Below are 18,112 nucleotides of genomic sequence, written 5' to 3'. Positions count from 1 at the left end.
GTTTGCTTGCAAAAGAAGCCCTCCAAACATGACGCTGAGAAAGACACATAGGAATGGCAGTTGCTATTTCTGGCCAAAGATCAGGACCTGAACGACGGGTGTACTCTCCACTGAACAAATCGTGTGGGCAGAACTAATCTTGCAACTGCCAGCACTCAACAAACTGGCAGCTCTTTAGAGACAACTCTCTGGAGACGCAGAGCTGCAGCGACCAAGGGAAATGTACCCAGATTAGATCGGCAGAGACGGCTCTGGTTCCACAGGAGGTATTGTAGGGAGCGATGGCGCTGGCCAACCCATGGGAGCGGCACAATGAGCTCCCTGAAGGCCGCACAAGTTCAGGTGAGAAGAGCAGCTGCTCTGCTGCGAACGACTCATGGAGCAGCGGCTGCCAGGAGTCCTATTTACCTCTGCCTTTAGTCACAGTTCCTCAAGACAGCCTGACAGGCTGGTTTTGCATGGTAACCTGCCTATTCCCTCCATTCTCAAATAGGAGGAGGAGTTCTTATTTTTTGTCCCATTCTCTTTACCTTTCCCTTCCCAAGATAAAAACATGAGTCAGACGTGGTGTGTGCACACAATAGGATATTATTTAACAACAGAAAAGAAGGAAGCACTGATGTACACACTGTGGAGGCACCCTGAAAACATGCCAAGTCAAAGAAGCCGGACACAAACGGGTCACATATTAGAGTCCATTTTCTATGAAATATCCAGAACAGGCAAATCTGTGGAGACAGAAACTAGACTAGTGGTTGCCGAGGGCATGAGGGGAGAAGGGGATAGAGGAACTGGGAAATGATGATTTGGGGTCCATAGTTTTTTTCCGAGTGACGAAAATGTTCTACAACTGACTGTGGTGATGGCTGAACAACCCTGTGAACATACTCAATGTCACTGAATTATATTCTTTAAATGGATGAATTGCATAGTATCAAATTATATTCAATAAAGCCGTTTTAAAATGCCTCAAAGGAATTACAACCTCCTCAGGAAGGGAAATGTAATGAGGGAGACTGACTCCCTGGCCATCCCTGGTTTCCAAACGCCGGCCCCCGCTCCTTCCGATCAACTGTTCATTTTGCCATTCCATCCCGTGCTCTGCTGCTCACACTGACCCTTTTTAAAAAGATTTCATTTATTTATTTGACAGAGAGAGAGAGAAAGGGCGCACACTCACACAAGCAGGGGGAGATAACTAGGCAGGATGGCAGCTTTGCTTGGGTCTTAAAGTCTACCCCTGCTCTGTCTTGACTTTAGTGTCGTTTATTCTACATCTAGTTTCCATGTCCCCAAAGAGATTGTAAAATTGCGCCCACCCCCGAGCAGTAGCTAACAACCTGCAGCACCACGAAAAGGAACGGAAGTAAATGATACCAAGGAAGCACAGTTTTGGGAGTTTTGAAACATCTGGGTTCCAAAGTACTTAGGACTCTGTCCACTCTCAGTTTCCACTTCTGTAAAATGGGCAAAACACTACCTGATGCATCTAGTGCATGCGGTTGTTATAAAAGCTAAATGGGAAGCTCTATGTAAGTGATTAATACGATGCCTGGCACACAGAAGGTACTCAATAAATAATAACTGTTATTTATAGAAGCCTTATGCCCAGTTTTTTCATGTTGTCATCCAGCAGATCAGCCTCTGTGTCAAAAACGCAGCAATAAAAGCAGGCCATTGATGTGCCCCAAAGTTAAATATATTAAGGCCATTTTTATTTTATTCTTTTGGTCTGCTATATTTTCTCAATTTTCCTTGATGAAAGTATATTACTTTTAAGAAAAAGATTTTAGGGGCACCTGGGTGGCTCAGTGGGTTAAGCGTCTGCCTTTAGCTCAGGTCATGATCCCAGGGTCCTAGGATCAAGCCCCGTATCAGGCTCCCTGCTCAGCGGGAAGTCTGCTTCTCCCTCTCCCTCTGTTGCTCCCCCTGCTTGTGCAAGCATGCGCTCTTTCTCTCTCTCTGTCAAATAAATAATGAAATCTTTTTAAAAAATAAATAAACAATAAAAAGATTTTATGCATTTTTTAAAATGAATTTAAATGGGGGCGCCTGGGGGGCTCAGTCATTAAGCGTCTGCCTTTGGCTCAGGTCATAGTCCCAGGGTCCTGGGATCGAGCCCCGCATCAGGCTCCCTGCTCGGCAGGAAGCCTGCTTCTCCCTCTCCCACTCCCCCTGCTTGTGTTCCCTCTCTCACTGTGTCTCTCTCTGTCAAATAAATAAATAAAATCTTTAAATAAATAAATAAATAAATAAATAGGGGCACCTGGGTGGCTCAGCTGGTTAAGCAGCTGCCTTCAGCTCAGGTCATGATCTCAGGGTCCTGGGATCAAGCCCCAAGTCAGGGTCCCAGCTCATCAGGGAGTCTGCTTCTCCCTCTGCTCTTCCCCCCTGGCCCACTTGTGATCTCTGTCTCTCTCTCAATCTCAAATAAATAAAATCTTTTTTAAAAAATGAATTTAAGTAATACAATGTGTCTTAGCATCTTCTTTGCAGACAATACAGCATGGCTCTGGAGTCAAAAAGACTCCAGGAGTCTTTAGGAGTCAAATCCCTAATTTACCACTTAATATATGTATGAAACTGTTTAGGTTTGGTGTTCCCATGTGGAAAGTAGTGATGAAGATGAACACCCTTGCAGAGTGCTTGCCACATGGATTTCAGGAAGTCCCAGGCAATGGTTCTCAGCTTGACTGTGCATCAGAATCACCTGGAAAGCATTCTGAACCAGAAGGCTGGGCCCCCTTCCACAGAGTTTCTGCTTCGATAGGTCTGGGGGAGGGGGAGACCACAAATTTTAGTAAGTTCCCAAGTGATGCTGATGCTGCTGCTCTGGAAAACCACACTTTGAGGACCACAACTCCAGGTAATAAGAACAAAGTCTCTTTACAATATGCTACACAGATCCTGAGTGCTCTTTCATGATATCTGCTCCCTGGAGATTGAATTAAATTAGAACCTGGTACTGCACATTCACCCAAAAGCCCAGACTTTACAACATGAGAGAATTTACTCCAAGACATTGAGGGAACTGGTTTTCCATTTAAGGTTAAAGCAAATAAGAATTATTAGGACTACATTTAAAATATCCAACTTTCTGGGGAGTCTGGATGGCTCAGTCGGTTAAGCATCTAACACTTAGTATCAGCTCAGGTCCTGATCTCAGGGTCTTGAGTTCAAGCCCCACACTGGGCTCCATACTGGGCGTAGAGCCTCCTTTAAATAACAATAATAATAAAATATAATATCCGACTTCAGCATGGGACAAATGTCTGAGAATGTGGGCACAGATCAAACAAACTGCAAGAGATAGAGGCATGGTGAGTCCACTGCACATTGCCCCGTGCCTGCCTGGGGAGCAGGGCAGAGCCTTCAGTACGTCACAGAGCACTTGCTTTGCTCTGAGTGCCCTCTGTTGACAAAAACAGACATAGCCACTTACTCCGCTGCTCTGTCCCTTTTCTCCCCCCACCCCAGGAGAGCCAAAAGTCCTTTGAGTGTGACTCCGACTTGAGAACAAGGCTTCCAGTTATGAAATTTTCCTAAGCCCCTACATAGTAAGGACAGACGTTTTCTTCTTCTGATTTCCCTAGTCCCCCTCACTTTGTATTCTGCGGCTTATCTCCAAACAGGTTAGCTATCTCAGGATGGCAGAACTTCAGTCACGGCTGCCTTTCGCTTTAGAAATGGCTATAGCACTAGCACTGCGGAAATAAACCGCTTTTGTAAATAGTCCCCAACACAATGTGAAACCCAATATAATGTGAAACAATTAAAAACAACAACAGCAACAACACTAACTGGTGAAGTACTTAAGAGTTTCTATAGATGAAAATTGTTTAACAGCACCATTCCGGACAAAGAGTAGAATAAAGAGCATGTAAGAGTTGGCCAAGATCTCGAATATTAACGTCTCCAAGTTCCTTACTTCTATGAGGAAACTGAAGGGCCCAAAGAACTAAAGTGACATATGCAAAGTCAAAATTAGCGAAAAAGTCAAGTTTCCTGACTCCCTCATGACGCATGGTCTTTCCACTATACTATACAGTCTTTATTTGGAAACTTTTTCATGTATTACCAAGACAAGGATAGCTCCATTTTAACCACTTTGTAGATGGTAAAGAAACTAATGAACATGTAACAACTCCTGAAAGGAAATGGAGAAAAAAAAAAATCCTACCTTTTTCTACTGTGAAATTAAGCCTTTTCTAGTATTACTACTTTAATAGCATTCGTTTTTAAATTAAATTATTCTTCACAGGGTTAAAAACTGCACTATCAATAAGCAATGTCTAAATAAGGAGTCAGCAAGCTATGGTCCATGGACCAAATCCAGCTTATCACTTGTTTTTGTACAACCTGCATTCAGACCATGAACTGAGATGGTTTTTACATTTTTTTAAATGGCTGGGGAAAAAAAAAAGGATATTTCATGACATGTAGAAATTACATGAAATTCAGTGCCCTCAAATAAAGTTTTATTAGAACACAGCTACATTCATTCAGTTCCATGCTATCTACGGCTGCTCACACAGGAAGCGTCTGCTTTCAGCTTGTGTCATGATTCCAGGGTCCTGGGATGGAGCTCTGCATCAGGCTCCCTGCTCAGTGGGAACCTGCTTCTCCCTTTCGCCCCCTGCTTGTGCTCTCTTTTGCGCTCTCTCTCTCAAATGAATAAATGAAATCTTTAAGAAAAAAAAACTTCAGGGGTGCCTGGATGGCTTAGTCAGTTAGGTATTTGACTCTGATTTCAGCTCAGGTCATGATTGCAGGGTTGTGAGCAAGCCCCGCATTGGAGCCTTTAGTTTCGCTTATGTTTCTCCCCCAATCTCTAAAAAATAAAAATAAAAATAAAACCCAACTTCACTAATTATTGGCTACATAGTCTTTGGGCAATGACTTAAATCTCTGTGAGCCTTGGTTTCCTCACCTGCAAATGGGAGGAATAAAATAACACATGCTATAAATGCTTTATACAGGACTTGGCACCTAATCGCTGTTCAATACATGTTAGCTCTCTTTTCCTGGGAACCCCACTTGCTACTCTAAAATTAAGACACACCTGCTAAAATTAGTGCATGAGCTCCCTACAACAATAACAAAATAACAAAATTAAGGAGCTAGAAGCATCTTTAGCTTAGATGAATCTATGATCCACATGACACCATAAATCTGAGAGCAGAGGCTGAAGATGCTCTGAGAACAATGAAAAATCCTAAAAATAGGAGATACACAGGAGGCCCTTGTTGAAAAGTTCTACTAATTCAATAAGGATGTTTATTGAGTGGTTTAAGAGCCTTCTATGGCTCCACAAAATGGCAGATTTACATTTAATATCCACTTGACCAAACCCATTAAACTTGTAAGAGGCACTCTCTTGCTGAAGATCAGATATCTACCTTCTTAAGTATTAATTTTTTATATAGCTCTGGCAAGGCAAAAGCAAAAAACCTAGTGAAAGCCTGAACAAAGTTTTTTCGTTTTTTTTTTTTAATCTTCCACAGGAAAAAAATCCCAACAGAGCAGTCTCTGTATTTCAAGAAGGCTAAAGATAAGTTTACTTTTTAATTTATCCCTTTACCAAATTCTTACTGAGTACTTACTTTGAGCAAAGTATTTAAGAATATCACAAATTATGATAGGGTTCTTGTTCTCACAGAACAGTATGGATCACCATAAGATGATATGCGGTGATAAAATGCCATTACAAAGTGGAAATACTGTGCTTTGGGAGTTCAGCAGGCAAGACTTCATGAAGGAGACAGCATTTGAAGTGGGATTTAAATGATGGTAAAGGATGGCCATTATTTAAACATGCAAAATACCATAAATAAAGAAATTAGAATTAAAATCCATATCTGATTTCAAAGCTACACTACCCCATCCCATAGTGTGGCTAGAACACAGAGTACCTTACAAGACATAGAAGGAAAAAGACTGGGCCAAGTCATGGAAGTCCCAGAGTATCCACTGAAGAGTTTTCAGCAGATAAAACAGCTAAGCAGAATAGTGATACTCCAGTGAGATCAGAGCTGAGCCTTTGTTTAAATGTATTAAATAGAACTTACTGAAATTATTTTCTGGTGGCACCGAATTTTCTAACACAAAGACCTTAAATCATCTGTTGTATTCCCCCTGCCTTTCTAAATCAACCCTAAATCAGCTCAGTATAATGGCATACACTAATGCTATCAAGAAAATAAAAATATTTAATCTATAACTGAAATGCATAACTATATTGGCCACCAACTATGAGGCCTTTTGCTTTATCTTACACTTAACCAGTTGGTTTCATTCTAAATCATCTGCCAGTGGCTGTCTGTTGAAGAACAAAGGGTTGAAAAGATCTATCATGTTTCTTAAAAGTAACTCACGAAATGGAAGCCAGGTTTGATGATAACTATCTGCCGCTTATGTCTACTATGTGGCCGTCCTAAACAATTCTAAAGAGATGAATTACCTGATTTTGAAAACTGCTAATAAAGAAAATTCTATAGTTTTCCTTTATAAGTAGTCCCAGTGATTAATAATCTTTAGTCAGATAATTCTTTTTGAAGGCCATATTAAGCTTCTCATTACAGCACAAATCAAATGCTTATATACAAAGGATCAGGCCAATCTACTGGAAAGCCAACCAGTGAAGTTATGATCCATCCATTTATAAAATAATAAGGATTTGGGTCAAGAGACGAATACAAACTGTTCTGACAACCTAAAATCACAGCAAGCCCAAACGGAGTAAAAACTGGCAAAGCCGGGGGAAGAAGTCAAACCATGGAATAAAAGACAGGATGTGACAAAGAAACTGCGTACAGAAGAGCGATGAGAAGAAAGCCAGCCATCCTTTCTGTGCTTCTGGCTCGAGTCACTCATCTATCCACAGATCCAGAACAGCCCTGCTGAATTCAGAGGTAGGAAGTTAAGTGATAAAAACTCCCATTGTTTCCATAAGGAAGCGTGATACTGCCAAGAACCACAAAGTCAAACCCATTAGAGCCAAAAGGGTCCTTAAAGGAAAAAGAAAAAACTTGGGCCCAGAGATGAAAAGAGACTTTCTAGACTACAGGAAAAGCAGAAGGTAGAGGCAGTGAAATATCACATGAGCTAATAAGTCACTCTTGACCTAGGAAATTTTTAGAAATGTAATGCTTACAAAAGTAAGTACTGTCCTCCTCACTTTCACTGATGAGAACACTGAGCCTTAAAGAAGTTAAATTTTGCTCATGGTCTTCATAAAATTTACCAAACTCACTGGATCTGACACTTATGGAAATGCTCATGCATATGATGTGTTAAATGAGTTCAAATGAGTAGAAGCAGTAAGAAAAGGTTTCATACAGCAGGTTAAGTTATGGCCAGGGATCCTGAAAGATACTTAGGGTTCTGCTGGGAACAGGAGAAATATTTCAAACAAAAGGCACTAGGAAGAAATAAATATCCAGGACAGAGATCTGAAGGACTCTGAGGAGTCATGCATAGTAGAAGAAATATGTGGAAGGGACTAACAATGAGCACAATGGTTGTAGAGAGCCTTGAATGTCTGGTGCAGTTTGGCCAGATTCTGTTCAAGTCATGACAGTCTCAAAACTGACTCCCTCTTTCTACTGATGCTGCCAAGACCCATAATGAGTTACGTAAATAAACTTACACAGGTTTCATTCCCCACACACAAGCATATTATTCTTGGAAATATGGTAAAGCTATGTTCCTGAATTAGAAATTTCAAATCTACAGATATACTTCATTTCACATGGTAAATCAAAACGAAAAAGACTTAAATCAGAGACTGCAGAAACTAAATATTTCCTTATAAAGCTTCCCTAAGGCCTCTTTTCCATAAAATTAATGAGAAAAATAACTTAATGACCTATCCTATGCTGGGAAATTTACGTATGTTACCTCTAATTGCATAACAACCTTTCACAGTAGATACTATTCCTATTTTATAGATGAAGAAACTGAGGCTCAGAGAAGGAAAATACTTGCCCAAAGTCATACAGCCTGAAATGGCAGCACTGATATTTAAATCCAAAGCCAGGGTGTGGTTTGTGCAGATGTGTGCATGTGTGTGTGTCCGGAGGAATTTCTATGAAACAGCCTTACGGAAACTACAGTGCCTTGGTTAAAGAAGAAAAAAAAGCCAACGACTGTGGTTGACCCTCTACCATATCACACCTCTTAGGACAAGCAGAAATCAGCGTAACTGCTCTTCACTACCCGAAGGGCTTTCTTGCCCAAAAATGCCTGCCACTAAAGATCTGGAGGCTATGTCAGCCAATCACAAACCCAGTATAAACCTACCAATCTTCCTGGGAGCAATCACCAGTACTGAACAAAGACAGTCAAATGCTGGTTTCCATAGTCTCTTTCCTATGATACTTACACAGAGTTTATCCAAATTGAGCAAATAAGGATGAAAACATAGTACTGTTTTATTGGGAGAGGGGACAGATTTGTCTTGCAAAATCTCGTAACTGAGAAAAAAAATTTGCAAACTGTAAATCTGACAAAGAACTTGTATCCAGAATATATAAAGAACTCTTACAATTCAATAAGAGGACAAACGAACCAAGTAAAAAGTGGGCAGGGCAAAAGACTTAAACAGGTATCTCAACAAAGAAGACATATGAATGGCTAATAAGCAAATAAAAAGGCAACTCTACATCTTTCAGTATTAGGAAACGCAAATTAAAACCACAATGAGCTACCAAAACATACTCTGTATAATCAAAAGGTGGATAAAACCAAGCCACTTTGGAAAACAGCGTGGTAGTTTCTTAAAGTTACACACGAGCTTACCATAAAACCCAACAATTCCACTCCTAGAAATCTGCCCAAGAGGAATTAAAACATATGTCCACACAAAGACTTCTATGCAAATGTTCATAACGACATTATTCATAATTGTCAAACTGAAAACAATCCAAATTATCAATTGGTAAATGGATTAACAAAATGGGGTACATCCATACAAAAAAATACTATTAGGCAACAAAGAGTAATGACATAGTGATACATACTAACTACAACATGGATGAACCTCAAAAACATTATGCTAAATGACAGAAGTCACACAGGAAAGGTGACATACATATCATAGGATCCCATTTACATGAAATATCCAGAGAAGATAAAGTCAGGAAACAGATCAGCAGTTTCTGTTTAGGGTAAGAGTGGGAACTGCAAAAAATTTCAAGAAAATTTGGGGGGAGGGGCACGGGGTGTTTATGGAAATATTCTAAAACCAAACTGTGATGATGGTGGCACAACTCTATGAATTTTATAAGATCACTGAATAAGTATAATTACATTGAATGACTTTTATGGTATGGAAATTATATCTCAATAGTGCTTTTTTTAAGTGATTACTAAATTTATTTATTGTAATTTTCTATATATATGCATGTATATATTTAATAACTCCAAGGGAAATGAAAAAGTATATAAGAAAGTGAATATAATCATTGTGATTCAGTTACATTTAGTCATAATAATGTAATTATTATATAACCATAAATTAGTAATAAACACTGATTTTTTTAAATGGCTTTTTTTTTTAAGATTTTATTTATTTATTTGACAGAGAGAGAGAACACAGTAGGCAGAGAGGCAGGCACAGGGAGAAGGAGAAGCAGGCTCCCCACCGAGCAGAGAGGCCGACACGGGGCTCGATCCCAGGACCCTGGGATCATGACCTGAGCCAAAGGCAGACACTTAACCAAGACTGAGCAACCCAGGAGTCCAAATGGCTTTATTAGCAAGGAGGAGACAGTGTCTAGAAAACTGTTAATATCTCATCTCCAACATTAGGAAGCCAACATATAGTGTCTAAAATTGGTAAATCAAGAAATAGCAGAATAGGCATGTTATTTAGACACATGGCAGACAGCAGCAGATGAAATGAAATGGTCTTTTCCAGAAGGAAAAAGCTTATGAACTATTTGTAGAAGGAAATGATCTAAAATGCAAGAGTAAATCTGAAGCTAATTATATGGTTTGAGCAAAATGCTAGAACACCAGATGCCACAGCATTTACCAGCCCCTCATCCACTAGAGGGTGTAAGGCAACATCGCAGAGGACCTGACCACTGATGGGTGACCTGGTGTCAGAGATTGGGGAGAAGCAACCATTTTATAATCTTCCTTGCATGAAGGCTGAGTGGGGTTCTATACAACCTAGCAGAGAGAAAAAAAAAGGAATTTTGTATGTAATTTAAGGCAACGCAGAAGTATTTTTAATTAAAAGGGGGCCAGTAAGAAAATTATTATAGATTGTGAGATACAGAAGGGGTATGAAACAATTTACTTCTGAACCAGGCATTTTAATACAGTTTCCAGCTGTGGGGGAGAGGAGGGTTGTAAAATTTCTCATTTGACAAATAAGTCCTAGGTGGAACTGATATTAAACACAGCAAATAATAAACTAAGGCTGCCTTTTTTTTTTTTTTGGTCCTCCTAAAATTTAATACTTCACAGCAGCCAGAATGTTGTTTTTAAAAATGGAAAATAAATCACATCACTTCCCTGCCTCAAACCTTTCAAAGTCTTTGACATTAAACAACATAATTTTCATTTATTCTTTCAACAAATATTTATTGATCTCCTCCTACATGTCAAGCTCTGCTCTAAGCAAAGTCACAGCTTGCAGAGCATATTTTAGTGGGAGAGATGCACAATAAAGTACGTGCACTAGACAATTTCAGATGATGATGATGAGATCTGAAGAAAGCGCAACTGAACGATCAGGTTATGTATCTGGGTATCTTCAGACTGGTGTAGTCAGGAAAGGCTTCTCAGAGGAGTAAATTGTGTACTTGTGATCTGAATGAGAAGGTGAGCATCTGGGTGAAGAGCAGTGCATAGTGAGGCAGAAGGGACAGTGATTCCACACTGAAGCTGGGGTCAAGCTTGTTCAAGAACGCCCACGTGGCAAATGCCAACTGTAAGTAAGAGAGCTGCAGGGAGCTACAGAGGTAGGCAGTAGGCTCATGTACAAATCCTCCCTGCACCATACGATGGCATATTACTCAACCAATAAAAGGAATGAAGTACTGACACCTGCTACAACACGGATGAGCCTTGAAAAGATTATGCTGAGTGAAAAGAAGCCAGTCACAAAAGACCAGCTATTGTGTGATTCCATTTATAGGAAATGTCCAGAACTGGCAAATCCACAGAGACAGAAAGCAGATGAGTGGCTGCAGAGGGATGTGGAATAGGGAAGCGACTGCTAAAGTATATGGAGTTCTTTAAGGTTGCATTTTTAAAGACAACAATTATTAGAATTTTGTTCTTTAAAACTACAGACTGCCATCTATTAGTAGGTCCAGAAAATCAATTTTGCTCAATCAATTGTTGAATGGAAAGGAATGGAAAATATACAGTACTTACAACACAGTAAGGGTAAGTACTATTTGGAAGACTAATTCTAAGTTCTACTCGTGTGTGTGTGTGTGTGTGTGTGTACTGGGTTATGATGTTAAAGGTATTGCCTACTAGGGGTTGTTGTCTTTTTTAAGCTTGAAAGCACTGAGCTAGAACTTGAACACTCTCTTACCTTGTCCTCCATTCTAACTCTCCCCAAGGGAGGAAAAGTAGCCATTTCTTTGGCACCAAACCAAAGGAGTACAACAGAAAATGCATTTGCTATTGTCCATGGCTCCCAATCAAAATAACTAAAAGCCCTGAAAGTTAATTTGTAAAAACTTTGACTAAAATAAAGCCCATTTCCAGGGATAAAAGGAAGAACTGGTTAGAAAAAGAAATTTTTTTTCCAATTCTGAAGAAAGAAAATACTTTTGAAAAATAAATCCCTTAGGTCATTTTTAGTTTTGTTTTTGTTTTTTTAAGTAGACTCCACACCTAGTGTGGAGCCCAACAAGGGGCTTGAACTCATGACCCTGAGATCAAGACCTGAGCTTCAATCAAGAGTTGGATGTTTAACTGACTGAGCCAGTCAGGCACCCCTCTTAGGTCATTTTTAACCTATCCTCTCAATTAAAAGTACGGCTGCCACTCCCAATTAAAACCTCTAACAAAGTCACATCTGCCAACTTGAACATCTCCTTTGACATTCTCACTGTTTCCGTGTTTCACCCAAACATGTAGATAGAGTGGCTTTTCAACAGAATTTGAGGAAAAGGAAAAAAATTTTAAGGAGCCACTGACCAGCATTTTAGAAATAAGATAAAGAGCCTAACACTATGACATTTTTTTTCTTTATATTTAAAATACAAAAAGATTGGGGCACCTGGGTGGCTCAGTCGTTAAGTGTCTGCCTTCAGCTCAGGTCATGATCCCAGGGTCCTGGGATCGAGCCCGGCATCGGGCTCCCTGCTCCACAGGAAGCCTGCTTCTCCCTCTCCCACTCCCCCTGCTTGTGTTCCTGCTCTTGCTATGTCTCTCTCTCTGTCAAATAATAAAATCTTTAAAAAATAAATAAATAAATAAATAAATAAAATACAAAAAGATAAACTGTGAACCACAAGCTATTTTAACAAACAAGACAGGAAGAAAACTTGACAGACATAAGTTACTCAAGGGATGTCCAGGTCATATGAAGCCTTTTCATGTTGCTACATTCCCCAAGGATTCCATAATATCTTGTCACACTAGCAAGAGAATATCCCCATTCAAGGAAGAGAGAACACTGACAGAAGAACACAAAAGGGAAATACAAGACACTAGAGGCTGAAAATCCAGGGTTCAAGCCTATTTCTGCCACCTCCCCTCTACGTGACATTGGAAATTCATTTAAAAATCTCTGTGTTGGTTCTATTTTTTTTAAGATTTATTTATTTATTATTTATTTGAAAGTGTGTGCATAAGCAGGGGAAGGGGCAGAGGGAAAGGGAGAGAATTCCCAAGCAGACTCCCTGCTGAGTGGGGAGCCTGATGTGGGCTCTATCCCAGGACTCTGAGATCATGACCTGAGCTGAAATCAAGAGTCAGATGCTTAACTGACTGAGCCACCCAGGCGCCCCCTGCACTGGTTTTCTTATAGAGATAATAAAGCCCCACCTACCTAGTAGAGCTATTGTGAAGATCAAAACTCAGTAAACACGGAAGCACACTGTAAAGTACTTTACAAACATTAGTTTTTTTTAACATACTATTATTCTCACCTCTACACCTGACTCAACACTTGAACCCAACCAAGAGTCTCAGATGTGAATGGCGATGTTTCGTTCCCACCCAGGTTAAATGTTAGGCAATGCACTGTGCCATAATCCCAATTCCTGATCACATCAGTTAAGGGGACATTCGCTACAGTTCTGGAATTACAGCTAAGATGACCACACACCGCACCCGTCTCAGTTTGCCTGGGACTGTTCCAAAATGAGCATCGCTTTTCACTCTCAAAAGTGCTCCAACTAGAATGATGAATTATATGGCCATCCTAATATAGCAGACATAAAGTTATGGCACCAAGAGATGGCAAGGGGCTGGCCTCGGGATTCCCACCGTACTCTCCAGAAGCCCCCGAAAGCCATCCTAAACAAATAATGTTGGCAAAAATAGTAAGCTTGCTATGCAGAACTAAGCCCCCTTCTAATCAGACTGATACTCCTAAGGCCCTCCCATCTAAAAACTCTGTGGAGTTAATACACACAAACATTCTCTCATTTAAAAATCTTACAAACCCACAAAATATTCCAGCCTTAACACTCAAATAAGCACCTGCGCATATACATAAACCACGGAGAAACAATCAGCTGGGAATCTAAACCGCTATATTGTATCACCAATCCAACCTCCTGCACAGCCTTAGGTGAGACACTCAGCCTTCCAGCTGGTTTTCACTTCTGTAAATCTGGACAATGTTCGTCTCCTGCACTTCCACAGAGAAAGCCCATTAGCAAGCACGGTGAAGTGCGTGGAGTGCTTTATGAATGCAATGGCTTGTAATCTCATAAAACTTGCTAACTGATTGGGAAAGAAGGCTGGGGTAACTGCACATAAAAAAGCAAAACCTCTACAAGGTGGCAGGTGTTTTTTTCCCTCCTTTGCTCCACAGGTTTCTAATTCAAATGTGCTGGTGGGAGCTTACATAACAGCATGAAAAAGGTCACTAAACAGTGAGATGCTGGTCTACTTGGTGCTAAGGAACTCAGGGGTAATAATCCTTAACCAGGGGCCATGGCTTCCTAAATCTGTGGCTGAGCTTCATGAGGCCTATGAAGCCGCCAAACGATAAATGAAGGATGGGAGTGAGCAGGCACACACGCACACGACCACACAGGGAACAGTCCCCAGGACAGAGGAAAGGGCCCTCAACAAAGAGAAGACAAATTTCAGTTCTTATGCAGCTACTGTCTGGTATGGTTACCCTGGATAAGCCACTTTATCTCTGTGTGCCTCAGTTTTCTGCTCTCTCCAAAGAAGTGTTTGTTTTGTCTACTTCAAAAGATGACTGTGAGGATGAGGTGGGAAAGTACGATGACAGTGCTCTAGGAGGACCAGGATTTTAACTTTGCCTCTTTTAAAATCATGAGGAGATGCTAATAAAAATCCTGTCTGGGGACGGTTCCTATCTGTTTAGAAAGGAACAGCAAAAGAATGAGGGCAAATAAATACACACAATTAAAATTCACCTTCACCTCACCCTCCTGGCTCCTGGATTTGCTGAGCCAAACCACTCTGGGGAGACGTAAAGATCACAAGTTCAGCTTCTGCCCAGCTCAGGCTGCTCAGTGACCAGTGCTGCACACTGATAAATGCCTCCCAAACCTCAGCGCACAAAGTGAGAGTTCACAAGGTTAGGCGCATTAATTAGCAGTACTCATTTGGATTCTGTATTCATCAAATACAACAAGCAGCTATTCAATATTTGCCTGTTTGCACTGCTCTAAGATCTCTAATTCAAAGATCCAGTCAGAGAACAAAATAAAGCCCAAGAAAATAAACTAATATAAACCTGTCACCATCAGAATGTGCCTCAAAGTAAATTAGCAGCTTTAAACTATGGCAAAAGGGTCTGCATAGACCTACAGCAGAGACAGTATGAGTAATGAAGATGCAGGTTACAGAAGTGGGTCCCTTCCACAAGAGAAAGGAAAAATAAAGCAGTTCCAAGCAACTGTGCTTTAACAAATTCCTCTTAATTCCTTTTGCTTAGTTTCTTATTGATCTGCAATCCCCACAGAAGAACGGAGCATTATACAGTACCTTTCAGATCCTTTTAAATTCAGTACGTCTATTCCCATACTTTACTTCAATTAGTTTTACCTTCCTATATCTAAAATAAGCCTATATCCAACATAAGCAAAATTTTATAAATAAGTAAACATATGCACTGGTATCCAAGACTGGATAGAGACTGGCCATGATCCTTTATGTTTTAAAGGTCCTAGGTGAAAAGTACAGGATGAAACAGAAAATGTCACTCCTTTTAAAGTAGCCCATAGGACTACAGTTCTCAACCCCGGCTGCAAAACAGCATCACCTATAAGGATTTCTAAGTATGTGAATGACTAAACCCGATTTTAGACCTACCAGTCAGAACCTCTGGGGTATGATTTCTAGGCAGTAGTACTTTTCCTGATATATGGCCACGATATAGAACTACTATCAAAGGGCATAAATTTCACAGCTTACAAAAGCTCTAGAGCAGATCCAAACCAGAAAGAGAGAAAGAAAGAAAATCCTCTACATTTTCTTTAGATTTGAAGTAAATGACTGTATCTTTCAACAAAAACTTCCATAGGGACAAACTTCAATGCCAACGGTGATGATCCCACCAGGAGATGAACACAGAGATCAACACCACTCTCCCCCCCCCTTTTTCTCCATACCCCACCTGGGGCTGGTCTGATGCCAACCCAGCACCAAAAGTACAAGAACTGGGCAAGTACTCAAACAGATGACCGCTGATGATGGGGCCATCCTAGTTGTTAAGATCAGCTTCAGGGGCTCTGATGAGATTCAACTATGTCACAACACTCTGGTTTAGCACTCTGATGACACATGTCCTTTGGACAAGCCTAACAGTGAGGGTCTTTTTGGACAACCCTATAGGAAAGTTGGATAGGCATTCAAAGATAGTGCTAGGAGCTACCCTTTCAAATCTCCTGAAAAATATCTATATGCCCAAACAGCAAAGAGGCAAATTCAGAGGGTAGGTATCTTAAGCCACATCATTCCTCTGAGGCAGCTTTACCTGTTCTTCTAACCTAATGCAGCTTCAGCCTCATCTGCCCAAGGTTTCAAACAGTGGAAGGATAGGGAAGGCATTTTATGCACTCACCTAAAGCATCCAGAGGATGTCTCATAGGAAGCAGTACTGCTCTACCCACAGTAGGACCTGGGCTTTCTTCCAATCATCATCCCCATCTAACAAAGAAACGCAGCAGAAACTTCCCTCTCTCAAGCAAGCCTTCCCTGATTAAAACCATAAGGCTGAATTCCCCCAGGAAGGAGAATGGAATTTTCTTGTTGCAGATTATTGCAAGGACTCAAAAAAATCTGTGCAGGCAGGGGCTAAGTGGCAGAGAATTAAGAGACAAACCCACACTTAGAATTATGACACATCAAGAAAACCAGGTTAAAAAATTACTATCAGCCTGGAGAAGAAAAAACAAAAGCAATATGGCTGTGCCTGAGTGATTTTTTTTCCCTGTAATATCCACAATTTCAGTAACATGATTACAATTCTTTTAGGATTAAAAAATATATTTTATTTGTATCTCTAAATGTAAAGTCATTGCTGAAACTAACCACATCACTCTCCAAAATTATTTCAGGAAATGCTCTCTACCATAGCATCCTTAGAATGAACACACACACACACACACACACACCCCATCTGAGTTATAACAGCAGATACCAACCTGGCTGTCCCGTGCTGGGAATCCATGATAACCTTGGGTCAGAGGCTCGTTCTAAGAGAAAGAAAAGAAAATCAAACTATAAGACAAAATAAAATGTTAAGAATCACCAAAATCATCCAAACTGATCAAATATAAATTCCTGCAACAGTTCCTAAGATGTTCCATTGCTATATTCCACTCTAACTACATACCTCTCCCAGTTCAGCCTCTACAATGGCAAAACCCAAACCAAACAAACAAATAGTATTTGCTTAAAAAACTACTCATAAACACTATTTCCCTCCTTATACAGCTAAATCTGTTTCCTTCCCAGTATATTTCAAATAGGGAGCCACTGTGATTTGAGGCAAATCAACTCCTAACTTCACATTGTGGGACTTTAGCCTCCCTGGCCCTAAACCACTAAAAGCCTGTAGCAATCCTAAACACAAGGACAACCAAAAACATCCATACTTTCCCAGAAGTCTCCTGGCCGAACAGTACCACCCGTTCTGAGAACTACCTCTTGCCCTAGAAGTTTTAGCCACTCCCCTCTATCAACATGTGTTCCTTCAATTCTTTGAACCCTACATGAAATCCCACCTCTGCTCAGGACTTCCTCTACCGCCCTATATCACCCTATGGACCCAAGTGACTCCTAACATGTATATATTAAAATGCATTTAAGCCATTTGTACAATTTCCTTTTCATATAATTTATGACTCAATAAATCTTATTTTCGTAAAGGTGTATCATATCGAGGGTCTCATCTTCACATTAACCACTAAATCAAGATCCTTGAGGGCAAGAATGATAGCCAATAAAAGTTGGCTATATACTAAACTAGTATAAGGTCATATGATATGAGCACTCATTCATGGCTTGACCCATTCAATCATTCAGTCAACACATACTGAACACCTAATTTTTTTTTAGAAAGAGAAGGGGGGAAGAGGGGCAGAGGGACAGACAGAACTTTAAGCAGGCTCCATGCCCAGTGTGGAGCCCGATACAAGGCTCGATCTCACAACCCCGAGATCATCACCTGAGCCAAAATCAAGAGTTGGACGCTTAACTGACTGAGTCGCCCAGGCTCCCTGAACACCTAATATTTTTAAAGTACAGTTAGATGATAGTCATCAGCAAGAAAGATCAATAACACAAGGCCCTTGCCTTCAAGTGAACTTTTAAATGGGAAGAGATCCATGTGCACACCCAAGTGTAAATGAGAACATATGGTGCTTTTGTAGTTTCTTCAACATGCTCAACACAGCTACCTGGAAAATACTCACCCTCTTTTTCC

General features: G+C 40.5%; 1 protein-coding gene across 14 annotated transcripts in view; it reads right to left on the bottom strand.

Annotated features, from left to right (window-relative positions):
- Nucleotides 1-18,112, bottom strand: part of RBFOX2 (RNA binding fox-1 homolog 2) — a 281,003-nt gene that overhangs the window by 170,638 nt on the left and 92,253 nt on the right. For 13 of the 14 annotated variants that reach the window (XR_003519656.2, XR_003519657.2, XM_027591869.2 and 10 more), the window contains exon 2: nucleotides 16,830-16,880. Coding sequence is in view for 11 of the 14 variants with exons in the window: in XM_027591869.2 (XP_027447670.1) it covers nucleotides 16,830-16,880 (51 nt within the window). In the remaining 3 variants the exon portion in view is untranslated. Of the gene's footprint in view, nucleotides 1-16,829; nucleotides 16,881-18,112 lie in introns of those variants that run through there. The other variant, XM_027591871.2, reaches the window with a different exon arrangement.

This window comes from Zalophus californianus, chromosome 9, assembly GCF_009762305.2.
Source record: "Zalophus californianus isolate mZalCal1 chromosome 9, mZalCal1.pri.v2, whole genome shotgun sequence".
NCBI classification, from domain to species: Eukaryota; Metazoa; Chordata; class Mammalia; order Carnivora; family Otariidae; genus Zalophus; species Zalophus californianus.
This window is presented reverse-complemented; position numbering and strand designations above follow the sequence as displayed.